The sequence below is a fragment of the Dicentrarchus labrax genome, unplaced genomic scaffold (assembly GCF_905237075.1).
Source record: "Dicentrarchus labrax unplaced genomic scaffold, dlabrax2021, whole genome shotgun sequence".
NCBI classification, from domain to species: Eukaryota; Metazoa; Chordata; class Actinopteri; family Moronidae; genus Dicentrarchus; species Dicentrarchus labrax.
This window is the reverse complement of record NW_026136708.1, coordinates 4,868,173-4,895,662: the sequence shown is the minus strand read 5'-3', so window position 1 is coordinate 4,895,662 and position 27,490 is coordinate 4,868,173. Positions and strand designations below refer to the sequence as shown.

Sequence of the window (27,490 nt, the reverse complement as noted above, 5' to 3'; positions counted from 1 at the left end):
AAGTGGGTTATGGCCCGTTCCTCCTTCAGGACAAGAAAATGTTTTGACTGACTGCAGTAGTTCAGCAGTAGGCATTCTCTACACTGTAAAAGTCAAGAACCGTTGTTATTTTCTTTGGTTGCCTGTTGAAGAAAGCATTGTATCTGCACTCTGGTGTGACGGCCTTCACTCTGTATTTTCTTGGAGCTAGTTCTCTGAGTAGAGCTGTGTGGACAAAGTCACTTCTGCTGTCGACCTTGACAAATGCTCTCTGACTGACTTTGTCTCTTTGTATCTCTGTGCTCATCACTCTCCCATCACTGCGAGCGAAAAATACACAAGATGTTACTTCAATGAATTGTCCTTTTATACTGACTGATGAAGACTGCAGTGAAACTATGCGAGTCCTTACCGTACAGTTCAGTAGCCCAGCAGTAAAATCCAATTTGTTGCTGTTGAAGTTTTTTTAGGCACCTGGTCGGTGTTTTCACTAAGTGTTAGTTGTAATCAGTTATGGCATTGCATCGTGTTTATGATTCACTCACCAGCAATTCTGGTGGCTAATGTAAATCTCAGCTTCAAAGGTGGCTCCATAGATGAGTCATTTCAATTGCAATTAATATGAAATGTCAGCTTTAACAAATGCCTGACTGTCATTATATTTGTAAGTACAGTTTAAAGTACTTACAGGATACATTAGAAAGAAGATATGTTTACATACTGTAGTTTTGGCTGTATTGGTCACACCACACTTCAATCGGTGTTGGGCAAATTTGCATTAGATTCTGATGTGTGCTTATTTCCTGAGTACTCAGTGGTTTGAGGCTGATGTTGGGCATGTAAACACACTGAAAGCACAGCTGATATGAGAGCCAGATAAGAGGGACTCGTGAATGTTCACTGTTACGGTCCATTTAACCCAGTGTACTGTGGGATATGGAGTCTTTTGTCCTCTTGTGTAAACGTTGGCCACAGACCATTTGAATAGGACATTCGCAGGGCACCGTCAGTCAAGAAGTGTGTGCCTTTCCATGACACACATATTAATGAGATCTACAACTGTTTCATTGACAGAGGTGGAAGATGTTTCGTACTAACTTCTGGATCTTCAGTGCCGTTTTGTTTTACTCTTCTTTAGTTTCTCTACTTTCTTTAGTCACAGTTCATTCCCTTAAGCAACATAGAGGTAGTGTCACAGTAATGATGATCTCTTTTTTTAGGCTTTTAGATTTTGTTTGGATTCACAACTCATTGTGTATATATATTTATTTATTTTATTTATTTATTTTTTTCCGCGGTTTCCCTCAGGATTATTTCTGCTGTTTTCTTCTCGTCTTCATCACACACCTGTATTCTGCCCCTCTCTCTCTCTACCCAGTAGGTTTGGCATCCTCTTTGCCAGGCGTTCAACCAGAAGCGACAGCAGTTTTCATCACACACCTTCCCTTTTTCTAAACAGTAAACCATTGAAGAACAAAATGTGTATGTGTGTATGTGTGTGTGTCCTCTCCAGGGTTCCACTCTGTCATATTCATGTGCTTCCGCTGTTTTAACGGACGTCCCTGCTGTCACCATGGAAACATAGCTTTTTGACACAGCCTTGCAGGCAGGGTGTGTGTTTGTGCATGAAAGAGAATGTTTTCATGCAAGACTGTTCTTTGTGCGTGTGTGTGACAATGCTAATAAAGCACAGTGCCCAGATGAAGATGGGTCATCGTCTGCCTTTAATTCATCGATACAGATACCTGACTTTTAGAGCTGCAACAATAAGTTTATTAATCGATTAATTGGCAACTATATTGATAGAAAATAAATATTCTTTTAAGAAAACAACGTCCAAATTCTCTGATTTCTGCTTCTTGTCCTATGTGTCCTCTATGATAGTAAACTGAATATCTGGGTTTTGGGCAAAAGAGGACTTTTGAAGACTTCACCTTGGGCTTTGGGAAAAAGTCTGTCTGGAAAAAGTGCATTAGAAACACTTGGGTCTCCATCTTAAACTGTCATCATGGTGTTCACAAGCAAGGCATGCTGCCCACTGGGCTACGCTAAAAGATTGTTTGCTGTAGCTATAAAATAGTTTTTTTATTTTTCATCAGGATATTATAAATACTTTGGATGAACATGGACCAAAATGTAATGGAAATGAAACCTTAAGAGAGGACAGTGCAGTCATTTTCAGTTACAGCAACAGCTAAATGTCTAAAAGAGTCATTATGTAATGAAAACAATGATGGGTTTTGACAATCCACGTTTTCCTTGAGGGCGAAGAACAATTCAGGCTGACAGTAGGTGACAATAGATGTGTTATGTGAGGTGATGAAGGCTTCCTTCCTCTTGTCAGAACAAATGAACAGTTTGATTCCCACAGATTATATACTCAAATGAAAAAGTGACACAAATGGATACATCAGACTGTTTTAAGGTAAAAGGTTGGTTGAATTTTGGTTGATAAAACTGATGATGAGATTTCACTAGAAACATTTTCCCAAAAATAGCTAAATTAACTGTTCTAATGTTCAAATGTGTTTACTCTAAACAATAGATTGTCAGCCTCACTACAGTGATATTGTTTAATAACGTACAATGGGACATGATGGGCCAGTATTATTATGTGTGTTATTCTTGTGGGGTCACTGGAAAATTCCATCCTGGCTCTCGATTGATGTTTCCTGAAAAACATGTTTATTTTTTAAGAGTCTGCACGTATCTCCCTCCTCTCTGTCTGGCTCCACCACCTGCTGGGATGATTGACAGATTTAGTGACTGAAAGACTACTAAACTGAGTGACTCATTTGCTTACTGCCTGGCTAAATGTGTGGCTAGTTTACTTAAAGGCCTGCTCATTGGAATAACTAACTGACTAAATGAAGGGCCGGATGGAAGATCTATCTGGCTAGCTAATTGCTTTTTTTTTTTTTTTTTTATCTGTAATGATTTTGCTGGCTGGTTTTGTAAATGGGCTCCCAGGCTAATTCAGTTAATCAAATTCAGTGTCATTGTGTAAATGGGTTGACTGCCTGGTGACACCTGTCTGTCTGGATTTTTGGCAGGCTGGAAAAACCGAGAAAATCCAGCTATGTGTGACTGAAAGAGAAGAAGCAGAGAAGTGAAAGTGGGAGAGGGAGTGCTAGAGGGGAGGAGAGAAAAAGAGTACGTGGATGAAGAAGTTGAAGTGCAGAGAAAGAGAGAAGTTGGCCATATAATGAGTGAAGTGGGTGTGATGGTGAAGTGTCTGCTCTCATCAGTGCTCAGTCTGTGCTGTCCACATGGTGTGTGTGTGTGTGTGTGTGCGCGCTCATGTGTCAGACCACTGGGAGACACCACATACTACCATGTCCTTATAAGGAGAGCGTCTCCATCCATCCATCCATTCATCCACCCACAACATCCTACCTCTTTTTTCCCCCGCTCTGTTGCTGTGCAGGTTCTCCAAGGGAGGGATGGAGGTCAGCACAGATGAATGAGGACTATTTACTGTGACAGATGGGTCTGTCTCACTCTTCAGTCTCTCGCATGATAGTTTGTACCGTTGTCACCCAAATAAGAAAAAGAGACATCATACCGTTTGTCGTTAAGTGCAGATTATTGCAAAAAAAATAGTTGGTATTTCTGTTCACTAAACACTGTTTTTGGAGACTGTACGTACAGTAAGATGTATGAATAACCTGTTCCCCAGAATGGCCTGTACTTGTACTCGTGTGTAGGGTTGTTCCGGTACTAATAACTGTGTCGGAAATGCTTCCGATACAGCCTAAAACGTTGTCCGTGCATGTGCTGCACTCTTAGCAGTTTGATTTAAAATCATTTTTAATTTATAAAACACTGTTTCATTTTTTTTTTGTTTATAAAATGAACTTCAGATAATCCTATTAGTTTTTTGTTCTTCTGTTGGGTAATAAATGTCACATTGGATGTGCACTCATTTCTGACGGAATGTGACAATGCCATCTTTTTATTTATATTCTGCTCTCATGCTGGAGGGAGTTTCAGTACAGTACATCCCAGTGACCATTAGCAGCCACAGCTTGTCACAGGACATTTAATACGCCAGTGAACATGCAGCAGACACGGTCTTAATCAGCTTTATTTTGGATGAAACGAACAAGGGTGTAGGTTTCACTGATGAATAATTCAGTGTCTGTTTTGTGATGGGGGAGGGATGTATTTGTTTGCTGAATGCTTGAGGGGAAGTTGGTTAATATGAAAAGTTCATACTGTACCTGTCCGACTTGCAGGCGTATGATGTGCACATGGGCGATATGCACTCAAACACATTTTTAAAACATGCTGTCTGATCGTTTGTCTCCAGCATCATTTATTTCTGCTCAGTCCATATTGATTTTAACAGATTCCATCTTTTCTCTTCTCTCAGAGACAAAGAGAAAGCGGATGATATAGACAGCAACCCGAGGTCCTCCACCAGAGAAGGTACATGACTGACACACACACACACACACACACACACACACACACACACACACACACACACACACACACACACACACACACACACACACACACACACAAATTAAAAAAACATTTTTTCGGGGCTTGTGTAGTCATGTCTGAGTAATAGCACACTCTAAGCTGCCACTGAGGCACATCAGCCCAGCAACAATGCTGTGGTTTAGATGATTACAGTGGGATTAGCCTGCACTTGTTGTATTAAGCCCCAAACTTTCTCCCTGGTAGGCTGTTAAACTGTTAGTCCTCAGGGCTGATAAAGAGAAATACTGAATGATCAGTCTGTGTTTCTTGGATATGAGCATATTTTTCCCAAAATATCCACATCACACTATTCAATTTTGGTTCAAGTTTGCACTGACAAATGCCACCTGAAAAGACTCTTGAATGCCTCTTTGACTGCCTGTATTACAGGTGGAAAGAACACAAAACAGAATGGTTGTTGCATTCTTTAAATGTCTCCATGTCCATTTGTTTCAGTGACAGTGAATTTAGGCAACAATTGCAATTTCCATAATCAGTATAAGATTAAAACTACAAAGAATGTTCAGTCATTCTCCATCTGAGGATTAAGCATTTTTATATCAAGGAAAGGGCCGTGGGCTGCAAATGCCATGTTGTACTGGTAAATTAAAAAGTGATTGTATCAAGAGCATAACAAAATATAATTGCATGTTTAGAGATACTCTGCTACTAATAAGATGCAACTGAAGTCTCATGAAATGGAATTAATTACATTTTAGAGACTATAAAAGCAACATTGAGAACAGCTGTAGGTATTTTCTGTTGGCAAGGACAATTCAGTCTTTGCTCTGGTTTTTCTTTTGAAAAATAAAAGTTCAGTAAAGGTGACCTGTGAAGTTTTCTTGTAAAAAAAACAAAAGTTCTGTTTTACATTTGGTGTTCCTCACCAAAATGCATTGTGTGAATCCTTCAGTTCCAACAGACATGGTGAGTGTGTTTGCAAAGCCGAGTTTTAAAAATAATTGAAAGTGTGATTTGTTAATTTTTCTTCTTCTTTGCTGCCTTTGTTTGCACATAGCTATTTTTTGTCATGTTATGCCACCAACTGTTAATTGGCACAACAGCATGAAACCAATGGCAGGATGTTAATTGTGCCACCCACATGCTCAAGGATGCACTTCCTTTGCACAAATGGGGACCCATTCATAAAAAAAAAACCCCACTGCTCCATGGTAGTAGTAGTAGTGGTCGTAACCTTCACAGGGTACCTTAATTCAAGGAACTGTGTGAGAAATGGATCTGGTATTTGATCATCCACATGATGTCTGTCTCTGTTGTGGGTTGTAGTTTAATAGCACAAACAGAGATATTAGATGTGAAAGCATTATTGACATCTGATGATTGTACTTCCCAAACTATTTTCCACTCCAAACATTAAACCTTGTAGTAATGCAAAATGCTAAATTACATTCACCGCTCTACAAAGCATTTGGTTTGTCTTCGCTCCGAGCATGATTTCTCTCTCAGCAGAGGTTGTTTGAAACACTCAGCGAGCAGGAAGGCAATTTGAATGTGGCTCTCATTTTGGTGCTTCAAATGCAAAGAGTTTGCTTTAATTATAAAGCACAAATAGCCTCTAGACTGCAGCACAGTTTCACAAGTACAGTTTTTGAAGCAAGAGGAATGTTTAAATTGAGGTTAAAGGAGGACAGCGGGTCTGTTGGGGGGAGTTTTCTGCACTGAGAATAACTTGTGGCACTACACTAGAAAAATGGAAAGGCAGGTAATTGATCAAGACTGACAGGTTGACTGTCAGGGTAATAAAAAGTTCCCCAGTCACACACAACTCTGTGACGTTCAACAAGGAGATTTTTTGTAATTCCTGAGAGGTCTCAATATAAACTATAACTTCTTATTTTCTTTTCTTTTCTTTTCTTTTTAAATCTGGACTTCTTGTAAAGGGCATCCTAAAGGGAAATATTGTTTGTCTCCTTTGTGAATGGTTTGTAGTTGTACTCTCAGCACATTCACAGACATATCCCTTTATCTGGTATACTATATGTGCTATTCCCCTTTAATTTAACCACATGTCAGCTAAAGACTATGGGAAAGAGGAAAGTCAAAGTTTCCACACTTTCAGTCCAGGCCATATAGATAAGTGGTTGTGAAAGAGGAACCAAGCAGATGAAAAAATTCCCTGCAAACTTTTTCCTTCCATGTCTGCTATTTAGACTGCAGAGTGAAGATGGGAAAGTGTCTTATAACAGAGAGCAGTTGATGGTTCTGTGAAGCTCTGTAGATGTGAAAGTTTGATTTCCAGTGGGCCGACACTGAAGTGCATGTACAGGCATGACACCTTGAGTAATAGTGTTTATGATGTGGAGTGGCATGAACAACATGTACATATTGTAATGCAGGTTTCCTTAAAGTGCATTCAACCTGCATTTAAACCACTGAAACCATAGGTCTCTCTCGTTCTCTCGCCCTTTTTATGTCTAGTCAGAATTTGAAAGTTGTTAATGGTATTAAATTTAAATGTACATTGCCATCCCCTCTCCTGACCTGTGTTGAACCTTGGTCTAGAGGAGGGATTTGTAGCCCGGTCAGGTGATCCATGCTCACAAATAGACTATCAGTGCGGCTTTAACCCTGAGTATTTCTAGGGGGTTTTGATATGATTTTGTTCTTTCATGAACGGCATATACAAAAAACGGATTGTATAAATATTCATAGAACAAGGAAAAAAAGAAAAGAATGAAACCAAAACAAAAAAATGTAGATTTAATCTGACATGGATTTATGAAGGGCTGGTACTCATTGTGAGCAGGATATGAAAGATGGACTAAACATTATGGCTCGGCCTTGAACAGCATGTGAGCGTTTCTGTGCAGTGTTTTATGCATTCATCAACCTGTCTGAAAGGTAAAGCCGTGGTTAAACCTTGTCTGACACACTGTACAAATTCTGTCTTAGAAGCTTTTCCGAGGCTTGTCCTTTTTTATTTTTCTCTATAAACCCTTTTTATCACAACAGACAGTTTGACTGCATTTCATTTAGATGAGCCAGCTCCAGGTTCCTGGTGTTGTGCATACTGGCTCACTGTCATGGCATTCTTGGTTACTTAATGGAATTGAGCCATTGTTAATGTTATTAGTTACACTTGTACTTTTTCCTGCTATGTGAAGTGAAAATATGTGCAGGGGGAAAAAAAGTCTGTTCCATGTCTAAGGTAAAATCTTTTCCTCTAGCTAGCCAGTATTGTTATAGTAGCAATAAACCATATATGTCACATTGCCTCAAGTAAATAAACAGGAGAGTTTGAGGAGAATGGAGCACACACTTGCTAGTTGAGTTAACTGTCACAGGATATTTTTGGAGGCATATATTTGCATACACATTGGCATATTTTACTTCCTTAATATTCTGGTCGGATTTGTTTGCAATCAGGTTTCTGCACTGTTGAGCAGAACCTTTTTTTTGTCAATGGTTTGCTCTTTTGTACCCCTCAGCTTTACTAGAAACACTGTTATTTAGATGTATGTGTTGACCCGCCTCTGTATGACAGGTGGCCTTCAAAACAGGATATTGGGATGTAGCTTGCACAGAAAGTGGCAATTTTGAGATTGAAAATGCTGAATCCTCCTTATTAATCTTACTATTGTCCATGGTGTTGGGCTGATACATGTCAGGATGTTGCCTTGTTGTCTTTAATTATCTAAAGACTGCATCTTACATAGTCGGTGGAAAAGATGGAAACTTAATTTTTGTATTGTCTACTCTTCAGTAGATCTGGAGACAGATGTCACACATGTTTTGGTCAAGTCTAAACAAGTGTGTGCTCTGAACCATGGCTCCCTCTGTGAACAGTAGCCTTAGCATACCAGCAATGCAATGCAGCTACATTTTGAGTGACATCACCGCAATCATAGACACTCCCCAGTGTTCACCAACTAGTTGGCTCGCTAGCTATGTTAATATATGTGCGAATATGCGCGCGCACGCACACACACGCACACACACGCACACACACATATACATACATACACACGCACACACACGCACACACACATATACATACATACACACACACACACACACACATACACACATAGACACACATATATACACACACACACACACACACACACACACACACACACACACACACACACACACACTTCAAAGACTCACTCAGAGCCATAAATTTGTTCTCTGGAGGTTATGAAAAGTGATTCTTGTGTTGTGTCGGAAATGATAAATTAATCATATCCAACAGCGTTTCAGTAAGTGAGTTTTCCTTAAGGCATCTCTTTAACTCTTGAAAATGATGGTGTTGGGGGGGGGCACATATTTTCTGTAACAAATGCCTGAAAATGCCCTGAAATGAAAAAGCATGTAAAACCAAGGATTGCATTATTTTAACTCACATGGTCTGTGGTCTGTCAGAAAAGGAAACGGCCCCTTTGTAGATTTTGCTGAGAAGTTCTTGGATAGTTGCCTCTGATAGAACTGGGTGTCAGTTTCAGTGTTTGACTGATACCTGAAGGTAGCTTAACCCCAGAGTGGCTGCAGATAAAGGTAATGGAATCTGTTGAGGAACTTCTTGTAGCCTCAGGTTAGGGTTTGTCTTGAAAAAGAAACCTCTGCAGCACATGTACCAACATGACACCATTACAGTGCAACTTTAATCCCTATTAGTGAACTATAAATGTAAGCCAGCACTGCCCCCTTCTGGTACAACATTTTACTTAAACACCAGATTTAGTCATGACTGCATGAAATCTATAATCAGACACATTTTTAAGGTTTGTAATTTCTTCAGAATCAAAGCTGTTACCGTAGGAACTGTATGCAGACTGTTTACATCCAGGTTGTCACTTGTGTATGGATTTATGAGGAGCGCAAGATGAGGAATGAATACTATGATTGAAAATAGTCAACAGCTCGCTGGAGGCTGTACAGAGAAATGTTGTGTGATTATCATGTGCACACTGCAGCACAGTGTCTCTTTTGTTGTCACTTCACACTATGACTTCTAAAAGTCGAGAGAAGGTGTGTGTGTGTGTGTGTGTGTGTGTGTGTGTGTGTGTGTGTGTGTGTGTGTGTGTGTGTGTGTGTGTGTGTGTGTGTGTGTGTGTGTGTGTGTGTGTGTGTGTAGAAAAGACTGTGTGCCTCTCTAGTTTCTCTTACACAATATGAAACTTCATGTCTTTAATACACTGACTCTAAAAGTGGATGTAAAGTCTTTAAAAAAAACATCTGTTGTTTAGAGTACATCTGCATTTTTTTTTTTTTTTCAAATGACCTCCAGATAACAACTTTATTTCCCACCCAACATGAATGTAACATCTGGTTAAATCTTTTCAACCCAGCACAATTATACTATTCCCATTTGCATCCCCATGGTATATGGTGACGTTCTCCCTTTTACCGTAATCGTGGCCTCATATTATGCTACTGTAAGGTTAAGGCCTGCTGTGATTACAGAGTTTGTGACCACCCTCCATGGCTGAGGAGGTAGACTTTTCCCTGGAAATTGCTACCTACCCACTGCCTTTTGCTTCCAATAAAACCTTTTATAGAGTGTGTAACTGCCATTTAGGACTACATCCCTGTGTTTGGCCATGTTTAGAAAGGCCTGAATCCAAAAGAGCAGAGAAATTGGTTGAGAACCTCAGGAGTCGTGTCCACTGAAGGTGGGAGGAGGATATTTAGCTTTCTCAGCCTCTTTACTGACCAGGAAGTACACACATAGCACATGTGTACACAGACGTGTGAAGGACAAGTAATGAATTCCATTTATATAATACACATTTTAACTAAACAAATTTAAAAATGTTGACTTAATTAAATACACAAATTGTTCACAAGTAGAAATACTTTATTTCCCCTTCAGTCTCATTTCTGTGAAATGAGGGGAGATTAGTTTAAAAGAGTTCAGTAAAAATGTATTGTTTAAGTAGTTTTTTAAAAACATAATACCTACAATTGGAATTTTAAAAAAGTGTGTATAGTGGCTGGTTTCCTTAGTCTTCTGTGATGTAAACAGTATATGTTTGAGTTTTGAACTGTTACTGGGAACTTTGGGAAATTTTCCATATTCCCTGACCATTTGTCAAACAAACAAATTATCGATTAATTGAGAAAATGATCAGCAGACTGCTTTCATCCCTACAAAGGTTTTTGTAAAATGAATAAAACATCCTGCCCCTTTAGTACTACTTTGGCTTGCATGCAAAAAATGTGACTAGACTTTATGTGCAAAGTAAATGCACATAAAGTCACTCCCCAAACCATGCTCTGGTTTTTAGACTCGGTCACAATTGAATTCTGTTTCAGTAGATCAGTCTCAGCAGACATTTGCATACAAAACAAGAAAAGTGACTGTGCAAGTGAAAGTATCAGCGGTCATTGACTCCTATTGGAAACTCTCGCCTCCTTTTTGAGAGCAGCTTTGTGCCTAAAAGGAGAACTGTGTAGTTTTTGTTTAGTTTGTTTAATTATTTTTTGTTTCTGTGCCATACAATGATTCAGGTAGCCAATCATGAACTACTACAGTTGAATGCTTTGGCTTGTGGTTTGCTTTGTAACAAAAGTCTGCATGCAGCGTCATACACACACACACACACACACACACACACACACACACACACACACACACACACACACACACTGCAGTAACATCCAGATTAACTAGATTTACCTGCACTGGCATAGAAACAACCTCTGTTGGATGTGAGTCATACTTGGGCTATGAACATCTTTTCAGCTTGCTTTAAGTTTTCATGAATGCATCTTTATGTCACACACACAGTTAACTGCACATTTAATCTATTTTGTATAAAAATATATGTATGCATGTCTTTTTTCTTTATGTCTGTTTTTCACTGCTGTATTTTGACCATCAGGTTTGCTGGAATGGGTAACCTGCTAAAAGTCCTAACAAGGGAAATAGAGAACTATCCACACTTTTTCCTGGACTTTGAAAGTAAGTCTGGCAGCGGAGTGAAACAAAGGGAGAAAAGATGGATGGAGAAAGAGATGGGGTGTAACCCGCTCAGCTGTTTCCTTTCTGTCAGCAGGTCTCTGCTCCTGATGACGAAGCCCTGAAGGAGTCTGCTTATGCTCCTCTCTATATCTCCTTCGCTTTCCCCCTTCTTTTCCTTTCACTCGGTCATGACCTCCTGCTCTTTCAGCTCTGATCTGCCTAATAACTTATTGATGACTTTCTAACATCACACATACTTTTCTTCCTTTCTCTTTCTCTTTTCTCTCTTGCAGAAACCAAATGGGGAATCTGTTAAAAGTGCTCACTTGCACAGAGCTTGAACAGGGGCCAAACTTTTTCCTTGACTTTGAAAGTGAGCGCAGCTTATGCCTGTCCTTCTGCTAGGACCCCCCCTCTATACATCCCTTATTCATTTTTGCTTTTAACCTCTCTTTAGCTGCTCTGACTGGTCAGGGGTCAGCCTATTCTACTATTGTATGTTCAGCCTTTTGAATTGATTATAATTCATGATTGATTTCAGTATGGTTTCAAAATCCATTCACTCGATTCTAAGTTGAAGAAGAATGGAGCTGACCCTTGACCTTTGCTGTCTGCTTTTACCAGCTTGTCTGCATGCTTCCCCCTGTATGTGCACTTATGAGAAGACATGTTTGATACATATGTATGTGGCATAATGTAATTACTAACATGTTATTATCAAGTGTATTATATAGTGTATTACAGTTTCTCTTCCTGCATAATCCATAGTTTAATTATATAATCAGTCTTAGTTCAATACATGAATGCTGTTAAGATAGAAAACATTGCATTACTGCAGTAAAGTGTTAAATCAGCTACATTACTGCCCCGCTTCCTCATATTAAATAGACAAATTGGCTCATTTTTAACATGGCAAATAAATGTGCTTTGGCCGTTTTTGAAAAACCTCCTACAGGAAAAAAAACAATACGCCTCCACAGTGGCATTTCAGCCACTCTTACAATATAGCCAACCTCAAGCTTTGTTTATTCAGCAAAGAGGAAATGATGGGAGTGGACGGCTTTTGAAATGCAAAACAGACCCCAGACACAGAGTTTTAATGTCACTGATGCTCTATATTTGGAGCTGCCGTTCTCTCTCTGTGGTTATGATAGCCAAAGCCTAAGGAGCTTCACTTTCCTGCGGATACCTTCTGATTATTTATTGCATGTTAGAACTTGCATTGGCTCCCACAGTATTAAAATACATTCAGAACAGGGGAGCAAACCAAGTTTGCCAGTATAATGCAAATGAGTGATGTCCTTATTGAGACCATGCAGGAAACAAAACGACTTGTCCGTAGGTTGCAGGCATGGCAGGGTGCAGTGGAATTCTGTTTATAGACACATAATTCAGTCATTATTATGCAGTAAAATTATTAACCAGGTTCTACTGTAGCTCCAGGTCTATCCAAGAGCTTGCTCCAGCATGCTTTGGATTCCACTGCACACACACACACTTGTATATTTCACTGTAGTAGAACATGTTTTCTGCTCATACTGCATACCTCCATACTTGTTCTTTTACAGTCAGCTTCCAAATATTGCTGCTTTGAAATGCACTCAGAATTCTTTTTATTGTTTTCATTTTTGTGTCAACAGAGAAACGTGACTTCTTTGAGCTGATGCATTAAATGCATCCAGCTCCAGTGTATTCAGTTACACAAGTTAAGATACATTATGGATACTTTATTATGTGTGTGGAGCCATTCAGTCTACAGTAGAGTGCTTTCATTGTTTTATAGACAATTCCAGTCTTATCAGTGCTTATAAACGTTTGGGGTTTGCATTTCAAATTAAAGGCATCACTCAGGATGGCAAATTTTGGTGACTGACTGTTGATGGACTCATGTGGATGTGCTAAAAGCTAAACATGTTTACTGAAGTGAAATAATGCTTTTACCTTTGACCCAAACACACTTCATTGTGCTGATTGTTTTTGTGCTCCTCTTCTTCAAAAGAGTTCTAGATAGAAACTTTGAGTTACTTTTTAGTGACAAAAACACTCAGCACACATGCCCATGTTCCCCAAGTGATTAAAACACGTCATTATTATTTATTTAATGAAAGCCCTTTCACATCAAGCGTGAAATTTAGACTACAAAACTGATAAATGCAACATTAAATCTGCTAAAATAAGTCACTCGCAAATTAATACTTGATGTGAAAAGGCAAGTTGGAAATGTGTTTGTATTGAAACTGACTGCTGCAGTAGCTTAGCTAACTTTTGTCCTGGTGTGTGTGTGTGTGTGTGTGTGTGCGTGCGCTTTGTGTGTTAGATGCACAGCCGACAGAAGGAGAGCGTGAAGTGTGGAACCAGGTGAACTCAGTCCTCCAGGACTCCGAGAGCATCCTGTCTGGCCTGCAGGCGTACAAAGGAGCCGGCCAGGAGATCAGAGATGTAAGGAATATACACTCACATACTGATGCTTAGTGTTGATGATTATTATGCCTCTAACCATGGATGATTCTGCTTTTTTTGGTTTGTTCATTCCAGGCAATTCAAAATCCCAGCGACTTCATGCTGCAGGAGCGAGCCTGGAACTCAGTCTGCCCGCTGGTCATCAAACTCAAGAAGTTCTACAGTTTCTCTCTCAGACTAGGTATGGTCACAGTGTAGGACAAAAAGTCTTGTCTTGTATTTCCAGTAGCGGGAATATTTAATTTATTTAATAGATAATATCATAGTTAAAGTTTTAATCTTTAATCTTACTGAGTCACTTTCCTGGTTGAATAAAGGTAAAGTAGTGTTCCCTATCTTATCTTCATGCATTAACTTACATTCCTTAGGTTGTCTTTAATATTTTTTTTGCCAAATTCTTGTAAATCTTTTATAATTTGTTATCATCTGAGTTATAAGAAAATGTTCCTTACAGTAAATGCAGAAGTGAATAATATACTGTGCCTAAAGTTAAGGTTGTACAGTTAAGTTTCTGAAGCAAACTGTTACTTTGCACTTTTCCAACTATAGCGGATATTTTCAATAAGAAGTTGTATTGTAATACAAGTGATACCATAAAAGTTGGTGATAAGCAACTATGGGAAGTAAACTCATGTCATAAAACAAAATTAGTTGACTAGAAAATGAAGTGTTCAGGTCTTTCTTTCTCTTCTGTCAAAAAGTGTAGTGAAAGAGGTTTTCAGGTATTGCAGAGACTTGACATCCACACAGCAGCTGACATCTTATCTGTGTGTCTCCGTGTGTGTCTCCGTGTGTGTCTCCGTGTGTGTCTCCGTGTGTGTCTCCGTGTGTGTCTGTGTGTCTGTGTGTGTGTCTGTGTGTGTGTGTCTGTGTGTGTGTCTGTGTGTGTGTCTCCGTGTGTGTGTCTCCGTGTGTGTCTGTGTGTGCGCAGAGGAGGCTTTGCAGAGTTTGTTGGAGTGCCTGACATGTCCGCCCTTCACGCCGACTCAGCACCTGGAGAGGGAGCAGGCGCTGGCCAAACAGTTTGCAGAGATCCTCCACTTCACTCTGCGCTTTGATGAGCTGAAGGTCTGCCGGAAACACTGACCTGTCCAACTCAGTAACACACACAGAGTTTCAGTCACTGTATGAGATAATATGGTGTTCATTCAAACATGGCTGAATGGGTTTTAGTCTAAGTTGACTGTTGTCTTGTTTTCCTTCAGATGAGAATTCCTGCCATCCAGAACGACTTCAGCTACTACAGAAGAACCATCAGTCGAAACCGGATAAACAATATGAACGTGAGTTCTGTCACTTTAGATCTACAATAGCTGGCACTAGGCTGACGACCACCATTCTGTCCTGGGGTTCTCATAGCCACATATTTATATCCTACAGCAGTCTTTGATATTTCTATGTTTAGTATCTGCAGTGCTTCCAGTCTAAGAATGACACACAAGAAGGTGGCAGGGTTCACTGTTTAGAGGTGCGTTTTATATCACATCAGAGTGATCTGTACAGTAAGACCACCTCTTGTGTTTGTGTGTCTTTTGTTTCTGCACCTGCAGTTGGATATTGAAAACGAAGTCAACAACGAGATGGCCAACAGGATGTCTCTGTTCTACGCTGAAGCCACGCCCATGCTGAAAACACTCAGCAACGCAACCACAAACTTTGTGACAGAGGTGAGAGGTTTTCACCGTTGTTACAACTGTCAACACGACAAACTACACTGTAATAGTCTTCTAAGTAAGCAAATCTCTATCATACTTTATCATTTACACGAAGGGAAATGAACCCTTTCAGCTGTGTTTGGATGAGAAAGCTAAGTTCCACAAATACAAATATATAAATATTACAGCTGCTCGAACTTTCACAATGATTCACACTTTGTTGCATCACATTTCTTTTTCTTTTGAACTTCATATCCCATGTTTGTGAATTAATCATTAAATAATCAACAAGCATATTAATCAGTAAACTGTGTTTTATCTGTCTTCTGTAGAACAAGACTCTTCCACTGGAGAACACAACAGACTGTCTCAGCACTATGGCCAGCGTCTGTAAAGTCATGCTGGAGACACCGTGAGTCATACTGCTTTTACACACACACACACACACACACACACACACACACACACACACACACACACCCCCACACACACACACACACACCCACAACCCCCCACACACCCACACCACCCCACCCACACACACACACCACCCAACCAAAACAAAACACACAAAAACAAAAAACCAAACAAAAAACCACACACAACACACACACACACACACACACACTAGAATGTCTTAACTTAAAGTTGAAATAAGAACTTTTAAATATATGGCAGCTGGCTAGAGGGAGATCGCCAGAGAGCCGGAAGTTTCTGGTGATCGTTAATAAGAACCCACTTGCGGTTTGCTATATTTTATGCCAATATTATATTAGCAATGAAACATCAAATATCACAATATAAAGTGTGTAAAAGGTACACACCCTGCTTTGGCATGAGTGTCAGTGGTTGTTTCCAGTCTACAGTTGATAGGCACAGGTTTGTTTACATGCCAACAGAAGAGCATATTAAAGGATTCAGTGTGGACAGAAAGCATCCAAAGTAACGCAAGTTGACGTAATATTCAGACGCTCGCATGCAGTTAGGATACAGTGTTAGTGTTGACTTCAATGGCTCTTATTCCATGATTCTTTCCTTCTTCTTATCCTGTTTCTTTCTCTCTTTAGAGAATATTCAAGTCGTTTCAGCAGCGAGGACACAGTCTTGTTTTGCATGAGGGTCATGGTCGGAGTCATCATTCTTTATGACCACGTCCACCCCAACGGCGCCTTCAACAAGTCCTCCAAGATAGACGTAAGACACACACACACACACACACACACACACACACACACACACACACACACACACACACACACACACACACACAGTGTAAGAGTATCATTCTGGACCTGTTTTATTGTGCGGCTCTTGAGTTCATGTTTCTGTTCTGTTTATTTCTCCCCAGATGAAAGGCTGCATAAAAGTGCTGAAGGAGCAGCCGGCAGACAACGTAGAAGGCCTCCTGAATGCCCTCAAGTAGGTTACATTGGATTGTGAAAGGGTATTTTCTGTCTTGGTTTGTCACTATCACACTTGTTAAATACCAAGTACATTCACTGGTCTGAAAAACACATTTTATTCAAGTTATGGAAAGTGTGCATTTCAGTGAATGGTATTTTCTGATGTCTTCTTCCTTTATGAAATGGATCAGTCTCTCGGTTTTAAACTGAGCTGTAAATGTACTGGGATTGATCAATGTGGATATTTCCATCGTGGATGACTGCTTTTATGCTCAGACAAAAAGGACCTAGCTATTTTATAATAACTTTAACTTGACCAGGGTCCATGTCAATCAGTCAGACATCATTAAATGTAATGGACAATAGAATTCCCTAGTGCGTAATAAAATATCCTGTTGGAGTGTCTTATCACAAGTGGATGATCTTTTTTCTTGCGAAGGTCTGTGCTCTGACCCATCGTGTGTTATTCTTTTCCTCCCTATCAGCTAAGGAAACGATCTCTTTTAGCTTTTACAGAACCCTCCGCTACACCTTTAACACATGTAAAGCCTCTGTTGTTCCATATTTTACCTCAGATAACGGTGCTAATGGGCGTCTGTGGATCTTCAGTCTGCCTTATTGAAAGACCCACTAACGCTCTTTAATGTTTTTCTCCTCAGATTCACCACGAAACACCTGAACGACGAGTCCACTCCGAAGAACATCAGGACGATGCTCCAGTAATGTTTGTTCTTTTTTATAAATAGATATGAAGAGGATCAATGCTCTGACCTCAAATAAGATGTATATGTTTACATTATTTAAAAAGACTCGATGTTAATACTTGTATTTGCATAGTCATTCCCTCCAAGCTATTGAAACCTACAGAACATGTACCTTCTTCTACTTCGCAACAAAACAAACAAAAATTAAGCATCACATGAATTGCCTCTACTGTTAACAGCTGTCAAAGCACAAATGATGGATACCTATCAGCCTTATATAACTGAGCTTTGAAACAGCACTTGGACATAAATGAACAAGGCAGCATAAAAATGTCCTTTATTTAATCTTTTCAATCTTTTATTGACAATGGAATTAATTTAGTTTACAGGTTTTAGTCAAATTAAACTTGTTTTTTTGAAGCAAAATCTATCTTTTTTTGAAAGAGCGAAGATTTTAAATTCTGTCACAGTTTATATCAGTGAGAATTCAACATGTATTAAAACAGGTGAAGTTGTTTCTGTGTTTTCACTTGAGATTTAATGACAATATGAAATCAATCAATGTTAAGGTGGACATTTTTGTTGAGTGAAGGGCTAAATATTGAAAGCAGATAAGGGATTGATTGGTTTTATGTATGTATTGCTAAAAGCATTAGGGTGTCTTCTGTTGTATTTGTCTTTGTTTTTCTAACTCCAACCTGCAAATGTTAAAATAAATCCACTGTGAACATAAAACCTACTTTGCACATCCAGTAAGATCCAGTATGTCAAAGTGTGCTTCAACTTTGAGGTTTTGCTGATTGAAAAGGCGGTGATAATGAAACACGAAATCAAATCAACCCACCAAATGTTTTATTTAACCGTTTTGTGGCAATGTTCTGAATGATAGTTGCGTATTTCGCCATGTTTTAAGTGACTCTTTGTGGCTTTTTTTATTGAACAGAAAATGCATTTCTCTAAAAGAAAAGCCAAAAAATCTTGCATTCTGAATTAATGATATGTGCTTTTAAAAAGAAGGCTTTTTAAAAAATGTCTTTCCTTAAAGGTTTCCATTCTCTCAATTTTTAAAAATTGTTTAAGCTATGAATCTTTTCCCAGACGGGTTAAAGGAATAATTCACCTCGTCTCCACTGGTGAGACCAATGTGATCAAGTTCATTGTTTAAACATGAATTTTGATATTGTTTTACTACATTTATTGAGCCTTCTATACATCAAACTATACCCAGGGTTATTTTATAGCCTCACATTTGACAGAATAGCACACACCTCATAACATACTTTGCCTTAAATTGGACTACTGAAGTCAAAGTTAATGACTTTAAAAACTTGTGTTGCCTTTACCTCTGGTGATTATGATCACTGTCACTGATTATAGCCAATATATAATACAATCTATTGTGTATTACTGATATCCTGCCCCCTGTGTACTAACATGGATATTCCTGATTGTTGTCCATTTCCTCAGTCAGTGTGTAACAGCAGCTCCTAACTTACCTGCTCACAAGGTCGGACAATCCCACCATCTGTAACTGTTGCACACTGCACAGTTCGATCGTGGCTCATTTGTACTGTTCTCCCTCAAGGCCAATGACTAAGATGAGCGTTTATTAGAGGATGCAACAAATAAATACTTCATATACTTCATCAGTTGTTGAGACACATTTTATTTTTTAGTAAAACAGCTTTTCCAGAGGAATAACTGGGCAGATTCCTCAAATTAACTTTACAAATTAACTTGCCCACGCCAACTGTGATCTTACAATATGGACATGTATGTGGCTTATCAAGGAGCACAGCATTGCCTTAAAGACAATATTTTTATTTTTCATCCACAACACAGAATTAAATCATTTTTATTTTACCCATAAGCCATATACTGAACCATACACATTCACATTAGGTTCATTAACATTAAATTAACATGTGAGGTATCTACCATTCATTAAGTCTGTTTATTTTTTGATCCTCTTGTATTTAGTAATATATATGCGTGTGTGTGTGAGCCATACTTTGAATGCAATGTTTTATATGCAATGAGTGAAAACTGTACATGGATGAGACTTGGAGCGAGGTGTACATATGATACTGATATTTCATATCTGACTGAAGTGGCTTTAAGAAAAATAAAATGAACATCTTCTGTCATGAATGATGTACACAAAGCTTCCCTCTTTGCCCAAGATATGCTACTGTGTGTTGAATGCCAGATGTTGTTTTGAATACTGAGACAAAATCAGTTTTATGTCTTAAACTGACATTATTGTTTAATAGTTTGGAGTTCAGACTCACTGTTTATATAAATTGCTTTGGCTTTGTATTGCATATGGAATGGGATGTGTGGATTGGATAATAAAGGTGGTACATTTCTTATACAGACATATGTTTCCTTCAGCTTTTTTATTTGCCACCAACAGGAAACTTAGCTACAGAGACTGAAACAGTTTTTTGTTCCAGGCAGTAACATTTCTGCTGTAAAGTTGGGCATTTTAATATGCGGCCTCATGGAGATTGACTCACTTCTGGAGCCAGTCTCGAGTGGCCGTTGGAGAAACTTCAGCCACAAGATACACAAGATAGAAACAAAACAGGGACCCACTCATCAAAACAGTGGTTGAGAACTCCACAAGGTACCTTTTTAGGCATAATATCTGTAAAAAGTTAATTAACAAGCAAGTAATGTGTTAAATCAGAATTGAACAGAACTGTTAAAATATTCAAAATACAAACATATTATAACTATAAAGCTACTAACTAGTTATACCTCATGCAAAATACTGTTTTACAAAATGTTCTGGCTCATGAGTGATTTTCTCCTTTCAGTGGCTTTTTATTCCAAGTGTAGAGTAAATGTAAAGTGTACATCATCTGCTTTATATCTCTTATCTCCATCCTATTGAGCCTCGAAAGTTCTGTGTTCTTTTCTCCATCTTGTGCGCACAAGTTAATAATTTGTGTCAGTGACTTTTGTTTCAGCTCTCTCATTTCTCTTTAGAAAATAAAAACATCAAATATCTAAAAATACTTTTAAATACTGGTCATCCATCCGGATAATCCTAGTAGAAGTATAAAAATAAGGTCATTTTACCAGATATGTTAGTCTAATAGTAATATTACAGGTGTACTAAAAAATCTAGTGCAAAAATCTAAAGAAAAATGGATACTATGACTCGTATTTAAAAGTATTTTTAGTTTTTATTATCTAAAGAGAAGACAGGAAATAAGGACAGAGATGAAACAAAGGTCACTGATACAAGTTATTAACTTGTGCACACAAGGTAAAAAATATGACCTTAGAATGCATTATATGAGCAAAAGATATTAATCTTGTCCTGAAGCTGCAGTTCTGTTGTCCTCCAGATGATGGCGACGTGCTTTACTCCATATCTGGTGTGTGTGTGAAGCAGGCACAGTCCAGGGCTGAGCTTCAAACAGTGGTGTAGCTGGGATTCACAGAAAAACATTCACTTCATTAGTGATGTTTCCACTTTAGGTTCAAATTGCTGAACAAAACCATTATTATGTGAGGGAATGTATTCAGTCAGTGTGAGACATCTGATTGGTCAACAACACTGCTGATAGTTCACAGCAGCTGCTGTGATTTGGGTAATTTGATGATGCAGATGGTTGCAACATCTCAACCAGGGGCGTGTCCAGATTTTTTTGACTGGGGTGACTCAAGTGTGGCACTGACTTATGTGTCTCAGCCTTCCAGCCACTACCAGTCTAAACAATTCCAGTCCTGTTTAGGGATCCCAGTCTGCAGAAATATTCAAATACACTACTATTTATACCATAAAATGCATGGAATTAGCATAAAGTTAAGTTAAGTTGCAAGTCTTATTTAACTTTGTCGAGTTTAAAGTCATCCAAATTGTGACTCAAATCCACACGTCTGCCTAACAATATCGGAGGTGTAGACAAAATAAAATAATTAAATATTTAATATTAAATAACATAAAAATAGCTTTACAGACACTGCTACACAGATGTTTGGTCATATTAGTTTGCCTGCGACATAGCAGTGATCCTCCGATGTGAATTATGTCTGTCAACCTCATTATATTCCTGTAGGATAGTTTCAACTTGTTGCCATTGTTCCTCTTTGTTGATGCAGCATGTTGATGTGTAACTTTTGAGACCACAAAGACAAATTTCCTTCCCCAGTAATTATAGCAGCTGGGTGAATTGAATAATGAATAAAGGTGTGTTCAGACCTGTAGGCTAATTTCAGTTAGGTCAGTTAGTTCAGGGGAAAAAAATCCTTTTTCACAGTTAAAGTTAAAATGTCTGCCATGAATAAGGTCTATTATCTCCAATGAAGATGATTTGTCAGACTGCTTTTCTGATGTTAAACATAATGAACATTTCAGCTGGCGGTGGCACAAACATGCCCCACATCATCCTGCTGAATGTATACAGAGTACATTCACATTGTTAGCCTTTTCTTACCACTAACAGTTCAGCCCAATGAAGATAGACTACTAGACACTACTGGGGGGTAAGGCACTAAAAGGTACAAAATCTACATAATTTTTATATTTCGTCAAATAGAAGTCCTGTTCATTAGAGGGAACCTACAATAACTATAAAAATAAAACATTCAGAATCAATCATTTCACTCTACATAAAACATTTCTAATAGGGTCACACACTGCACACATTCTGAGACTTTCTTGCAGATTTAGTCATTTGAAACCCAGAATTTGTCCCCAATACATTTCTTGCTGTGCGGTTACATCATAATCAGCCCAGAGGAGTGGAGCAGTTGGGGTTACTTACTGGGAACGCTCCGGTGCGAGCGCTGGGACGCCCTGAGGGCCTCCACGCTCAGCCGGGGCACCGCTGACCTCACCGGCCCTGGACGGATCCCAGCGTTCCACTGGGCCAGGCGTAGCATGCTCTTGGCGGTCTCCTTGGTGACGGGGTGGTCGTGACCGCAAACCGCCCAAGAGGGTCGAGATTGGGTCTCATGATGATGATGATGATGGAGATGAGGAGGAGAAGGAAGAGGAGCAGGTGGATGCTGGGCTCTGCAGTTAGAGCTGAGGAACATCTGGAGGAGAAAGAAACTCAGGTTACCTTGGTAACCAAACATTTCATGTTATATTTCACATTACTTCCTGTATCCAGGCAGTCAAATAAACTGGTGAGGATTTCACCACAGCCTGAATATTAAATGCCACAGTGTCCTCTATCTCACCCTCTCCTCCCCTCCTCCTCCCTCAAACCCCATCACCAGCATAATTTGGCTTCCCCTCCGCCCCCTCCCTCTCTGAGCAGCTCATCATTAACACGTATTTCTGTGTAAACGCTGCTCCATAATGCATGATGCCTGCTGGTTGCTCAGTCCCCGGAGAAGCCGCCGCGTTTATCGTCTCCCTTTGGTTCAGACAACGGGGTCACAGTCACAGTGGGGTTGAGGCGGTGGTGATGAATGGAGAGAGGTTTACCAGGGATTTGGCTTTGCGTAGTTTGTAATTCGCCTCAGAGAGTGTTTTCTTGCTCCCGTCGTCTGGTTTCCACGTGTTTCTGCGGCAGGTGGAGGTTCTGATGTTTGACTGCCTGCAGAGAGACATACATATAACATTATACTTTATTATTATATTACTATGTATATTGTACTTATAATTCATGCCTGTACTGAGTTGCACTAATGGACCTCTTTTGCACAAATATTTGCAGAATTCGTTTATATATTCTACGGTATTGTTGTAGTTGTAATTGTAGTTATTGTCCTCTTTCCTCTCAGCTTGCTCAGCTCTGTGCTGCTTTAGTGCAACGATTTCCCCTCAGGGATCGAAAAAGTCTTATCTGATCTTATGTTATCTTTACGAGGACTGCACAGGAGCATAACAACTGCACACTTTGTTTCTCTGCTGAGTATTTCCACATGCATTTCTGTAGGCTTTTTGTAGTCACTGTGGAACAATTTGATTAGATTTATGGTTATCACAGTAGATTTGCAGAGCATTTACATACACTGTAAATCCTACTTACATATCTTAATAAAAGAAGTTAACATAAGTTAATCTTCTAAAAAAATGAAGTCTCTCATTCCTGTGAATTCAACCCAACTCAAAAATGAATTGTTGAAGTAATAACTTGTTTAACTCTTTGAGTACAGTTCAATTTGTGCAGAATTTTGATTATTGGTGATGTAATTCTAGTTTGTTCCACTGTCTCATTTTCTTAAAGTTGACTTTATATTACAAGAATGTAGACCCTGAAGCCCCAAAATGAATAGGCAACAACTTTGATAATTGATTAATTATAAATAGTTTTTTTTTTTTATCATATGTCATATGACAGGTGATGTAATAATTTGCTTTAGTGGAAGAAAACTGACTATACATTTGTATGAAGAAGATGCATTAAAAGTAGTCTTACTTTATTCAGATAAATAACACATTTTAAATAAGTTTGAAGAAATGCTGCATATATGTGTAATGGGTTAGTTTCAATTAACTGAATGAAATTGGTACAATTAACTTAATTTACTCAAGTTACCTTAACAATAAATACTTGAGTTACTTGTACTCAAATCAAATATTTTTTCATGCTTAAATTGTTGGAGATAATACATTTGAACCTTGGTTTCCTCAAACAATTTGAGTTGAAATAACTCATCACGTTTTACAGTGCAAAGGCAGACACTAGTGTAAAATGAAAGTCACAATACAGCTAATGAAGAGAAATGTGTGTCCTGTGTCGGCTCATCCCCATGGATTACCGTTACCTTGCAGCATCTAACTCTGTGAATTAAGTATTTATGTCAACCAAACCAGCAATGGTGATTGTTGGAAAGACTAAAAAAGTCGGTTTTGGTGAGTTTTATTTTGTCTCTGTCCCATTGTTTTGAGATGCTGGTGCTCTAGTGTGACATCCAGTAGCAAGTGAATTTTGTATATATAACCTCTACATTTTACCGGTTAAACCTGGCTATTTGAAAGCTGTTCATCCCTCCTCATGTTCCCTGCAGTCTTACGCTTTGAGGGCTTGTTCATTGGGGTCCAGGTTGTCCAAGTAGTTGAAGCGTAGCGTGTCTTTAGGACATCTGTCAGAATCTCTCCATGGTGGCGGTGCAGTTGGCCGCTTCTTCCTGGAGATGTTTCCAAGTGGCAGGGTGCTGGATTCTGGACGCTCCTCACCGAGGAAGGCCAGTTCTGACAGATCCTCATGCCTACTGCTGCTGGCTGACACATGTGGAACCACAAACTGCTGCTGGGATGGGACAGTCTGGAGGTAGATAATAGACTTTTTTATAAATGTTTTATCACTGCATTGAATGTAGTTACCCTCTAACATCAATGTGTGTGTGTGTGTGTGTGTGTGTGTATGAATGTGCGTTCTGAGTTATAGTGCTAGTTTTTTGAGAAAGAAATCATGAGAGCTGAATCACTGATCCTCAGACCTGTAGCGAGGTTAGTCGTAGCTCCTGCACAGTCTGGATGTAGTGTCTCTTCCAGACGCCCTGCTCGAAGGGCGTTGGGGAGAAGTTGATGCACCAGCCGAGCCTAAGACACTTTGGCATCCACAGTTGGTCCAGTTCTACCATGCTCTTCCAGTGCCAACTCACCTGCCCACAGAGGATTAAAGAGGAACCCTCAGCTGGCTCAGGAACAGTTGAGTCATCCATGTTAACACATCGCCTATACATATGTGTGTTATGGTCCGTGTGTGTGTGTGTGTGTGTACCTGGGCACATCGACAGAGGCTGCGTGGGTCCAGGAAGGAGAAGAGGTAGAGGCAGAGGGCTCTGGGCAGCAGGCAGGTGAAGTCTGCGGCCTGCAGGGGGAGCCGTCTGCTCAAGCTGAGGCTCAGGAACTTCAGCTGCTCCTGAGAACAGCTCAGCACAAAGTCCTGCAGCACGGCCCTCCTCTGGCTGTCAGACCACTTGTCAAACTGACAAAGAGATCAAAGAGCAGGACTGTTTCAGCTGAATGGATCTGGGTTGGAAAAGACAGGATGGACAGCAGAGTGTGGTTTGTAATGACGTGTGTCACCATTCAGCTGCTTCAAACTCACCCACTTTGCCAGAAGGTTTCGCCTCTCTTCAAACACCTGAGGAAGAAGAGTGCAGTATAGTAATCACATCAAACTGGTTAACTCTATAAAGCAATTCTTGAAATATCCCCTTGAAATCAAGGAAACAAGGTGGTATAAACAACTTTTGTCCACAGGGGCCGCCAGAATTAGCAAAACATGCTTCTTGTAGGGTCTTTAAGCACAGTTTTGAGGTATTTGTACTTTACTCGAGTATTTCCATTCTATGTTTCTACTCCACGATGTTTCAGTGTGAAATATTATACTTTTTACTGTACCACATTTATCTGACAGTTATAGTTACTAGTTACCTTTCAAGTCATCTTGGACATAAAAATTATTTCACATATGAAAGGCTTCCAAACGTATTGCTACTTTTACTGAAGTAAAGAATCTGAATACTTTTTGCACCACTCAAACAAAATAAAACCTGTATTGTGACTATATTAATAAGGTGTTTGGGCTGATAGCAGTGTTTCAGGATTGAGGAGTTGATGTGACCTTGCTGTTGGACAGCGGGTGGTTCAGAGGAGTCCAGGTGCTCAGCGTGGTCTGCATCTTAGCACAGCCTGCAGAGGACCTCGGTGCATTGGGCATCTTTGGGTTATAGCTGGGGGAAGAGGATGCGCTAAAATACAACAAAACTTTATTGATATGTCTGCGGCTGTGTGTATGTGCAACATACAGTATCCATCATTGTCAGAGTTATCCCACTTTACAGGATAATGTCTGAGCACTTCAAGGCTCATGTTTACATACCAGCTTGTATCTCACTTATAATGTATAAAGTCTTAATGCCAAATGATAATCCTGAACAAAGGATCTCCATCTCTTATTCTTGATATGTTGTTAAAAGAAGTTAGGAAAAACATTACATTTCCAACCCTGCAGTGTTATAAGAGTTAACATTACTGCTGAGTACCACACACTCCTCTGGTATTGAACTCACCATCAGTTCTCCTCTGCCGGCAGAAGGAAATAAATCCAACTTCTGAACACACTCTCTCTCTCTATGTGCGTACTCTTGATGGCCTTTGTGTCCGTGTGCCCAACTCTTCTTCTTCTCCCTCTCCTTCTACCCACTTCCCTGTGCACAGTTTACTTGTTTCCATAGTAACAGTGAGTGTACTCTCCTTACATGGACTGGCTGTCACAGCCTGTCACACACAGAGGGGGGTGCTGCAAAGCAAACCACAGTGGAGTGTGTGCAGTGTGCAGGCGTCACTGGCTCTAATGATGACAAATGTAGTGCAGAAGGCCTGACTCTGCAACTGCTAGAAAGACCATCTGGTTCTCTGATACTGCAAAAAAATACCATACTCAGCCTGTATTCTTCAGAATATACTTTAAAGATATTTGGAATACAATTTAGACACTGGAAATATATCATTTTCTTATGCACTGTTGATTACTTACATAAAAACCTATGCCAAATGTTCATTTAAATACATGTGACATGTAAGTATTCAACATTCAGTCTTATTATTATTATTATTATTATTATTATTATTATTATTACTACAATTATTAGCAGCTTTTGTTCGTAGTAGTAGTATAGCAGTGTATTAGGCTTAATACATTGACTTGGGTAAATAATGTAGGCGTTGGCTCTGTTTCTTTCAACACTGCCATGCTGCTGTTGTATGAATAAAAAGTTGAACCCGCTGCTGTAGGCCCACTGCTGGGACATGTTGGGCCTATTTCCAGTCGCTGCTCGGTCCAACCACTCAGAGAAGTTTTTCATTCAAAAGCAGAGAGCCTGCTCGCCCTCGGATGGGCGGCCGCGCGCAACGAAGACGGAAAACCTGCTGTGAAGAAAGAGGCA

General features: G+C 39.5%; 2 protein-coding genes across 6 annotated transcripts in view; one reads left to right on the top strand and one right to left on the bottom strand.

The window, feature by feature from the left end:
• fam49a (family with sequence similarity 49 member A) overlaps positions 1 to 19,998 on the top strand; it is a 32,474-nt gene extending 12,476 nt beyond the window's left edge. Inside the window, exons 2-12 of one of the 3 annotated variants that reach the window (XM_051409604.1) lie at positions 4,355 to 4,410; positions 11,692 to 11,771; positions 13,716 to 13,837; positions 13,934 to 14,039; positions 14,790 to 14,926; positions 15,064 to 15,141; positions 15,409 to 15,525; positions 15,846 to 15,925; positions 16,581 to 16,707; positions 16,862 to 16,932; positions 17,576 to 19,998. In XM_051409604.1, the coding sequence (XP_051265564.1) occupies positions 11,699 to 11,771; positions 13,716 to 13,837; positions 13,934 to 14,039; positions 14,790 to 14,926; positions 15,064 to 15,141; positions 15,409 to 15,525; positions 15,846 to 15,925; positions 16,581 to 16,707; positions 16,862 to 16,932; positions 17,576 to 17,639 (975 nt within the window). In that variant the 5' untranslated portion in view covers positions 4,355 to 4,410; positions 11,692 to 11,698 and the 3' untranslated portion in view covers positions 17,640 to 19,998. Of the gene's footprint in view, positions 1 to 4,354; positions 4,411 to 11,318; positions 11,399 to 11,691; positions 11,772 to 13,715; positions 13,838 to 13,933; positions 14,040 to 14,789; positions 14,927 to 15,063; positions 15,142 to 15,408; positions 15,526 to 15,845; positions 15,926 to 16,580; positions 16,708 to 16,861; positions 16,933 to 17,575 lie in introns of all 3 variants that reach the window. The other 2 variants (XM_051409605.1, XM_051409606.1) reach the window with 2 other exon arrangements.
• Positions 19,999 to 20,794: 796 nt separating this feature from the next.
• Positions 20,795 to 27,122, bottom strand: fbxo16 (F-box protein 16). Of its 3 annotated transcripts, none has more exons than XM_051409601.1 (9): positions 26,615 to 27,122; positions 26,167 to 26,293; positions 25,648 to 25,683; positions 25,318 to 25,524; positions 25,034 to 25,198; positions 24,608 to 24,858; positions 23,073 to 23,184; positions 22,402 to 22,675; positions 20,795 to 21,062 (listed from the first exon to the last, which is right to left on the bottom strand). In XM_051409601.1, exons 2-9 carry the CDS (start codon positions 26,260 to 26,262, stop codon positions 20,941 to 20,943), a joined length of 1,263 nt encoding a protein of 420 aa, XP_051265561.1. In that variant the 5' UTR covers positions 26,263 to 26,293; positions 26,615 to 27,122; the 3' UTR covers positions 20,795 to 20,940. The 3 variants fall into 3 exon arrangements, with proteins under 3 accessions (XP_051265561.1, XP_051265563.1, XP_051265562.1); XM_051409603.1 differs by having other exon boundaries at positions 24,608 to 24,840; XM_051409602.1 differs by having other exon boundaries at positions 26,167 to 26,275.
• Positions 27,123 to 27,490: the final 368 nt, after the last annotated feature.

Coding starts and splice junctions, on each gene's coding strand:
- fbxo16 (XM_051409601.1), bottom strand. CDS start 26,262: ATGCCCAATGCACCGAGGTCCTCTGCAGGCTGTGCTAAGATGCAGACC. Junction 23,185..24,607: donor AATGAACAAGCCCTCAAAGC/GTAAGACTGCAG, acceptor GTCTCTCTGCAG/GCAGTCAAACATCAGAACCT. Junction 21,063..22,401: donor CTCGCACCGGAGCGTTCCCA/GTAAGTAACCCC, acceptor TGTGAATCCCAG/CTACACCACTGTTTGAAGCT.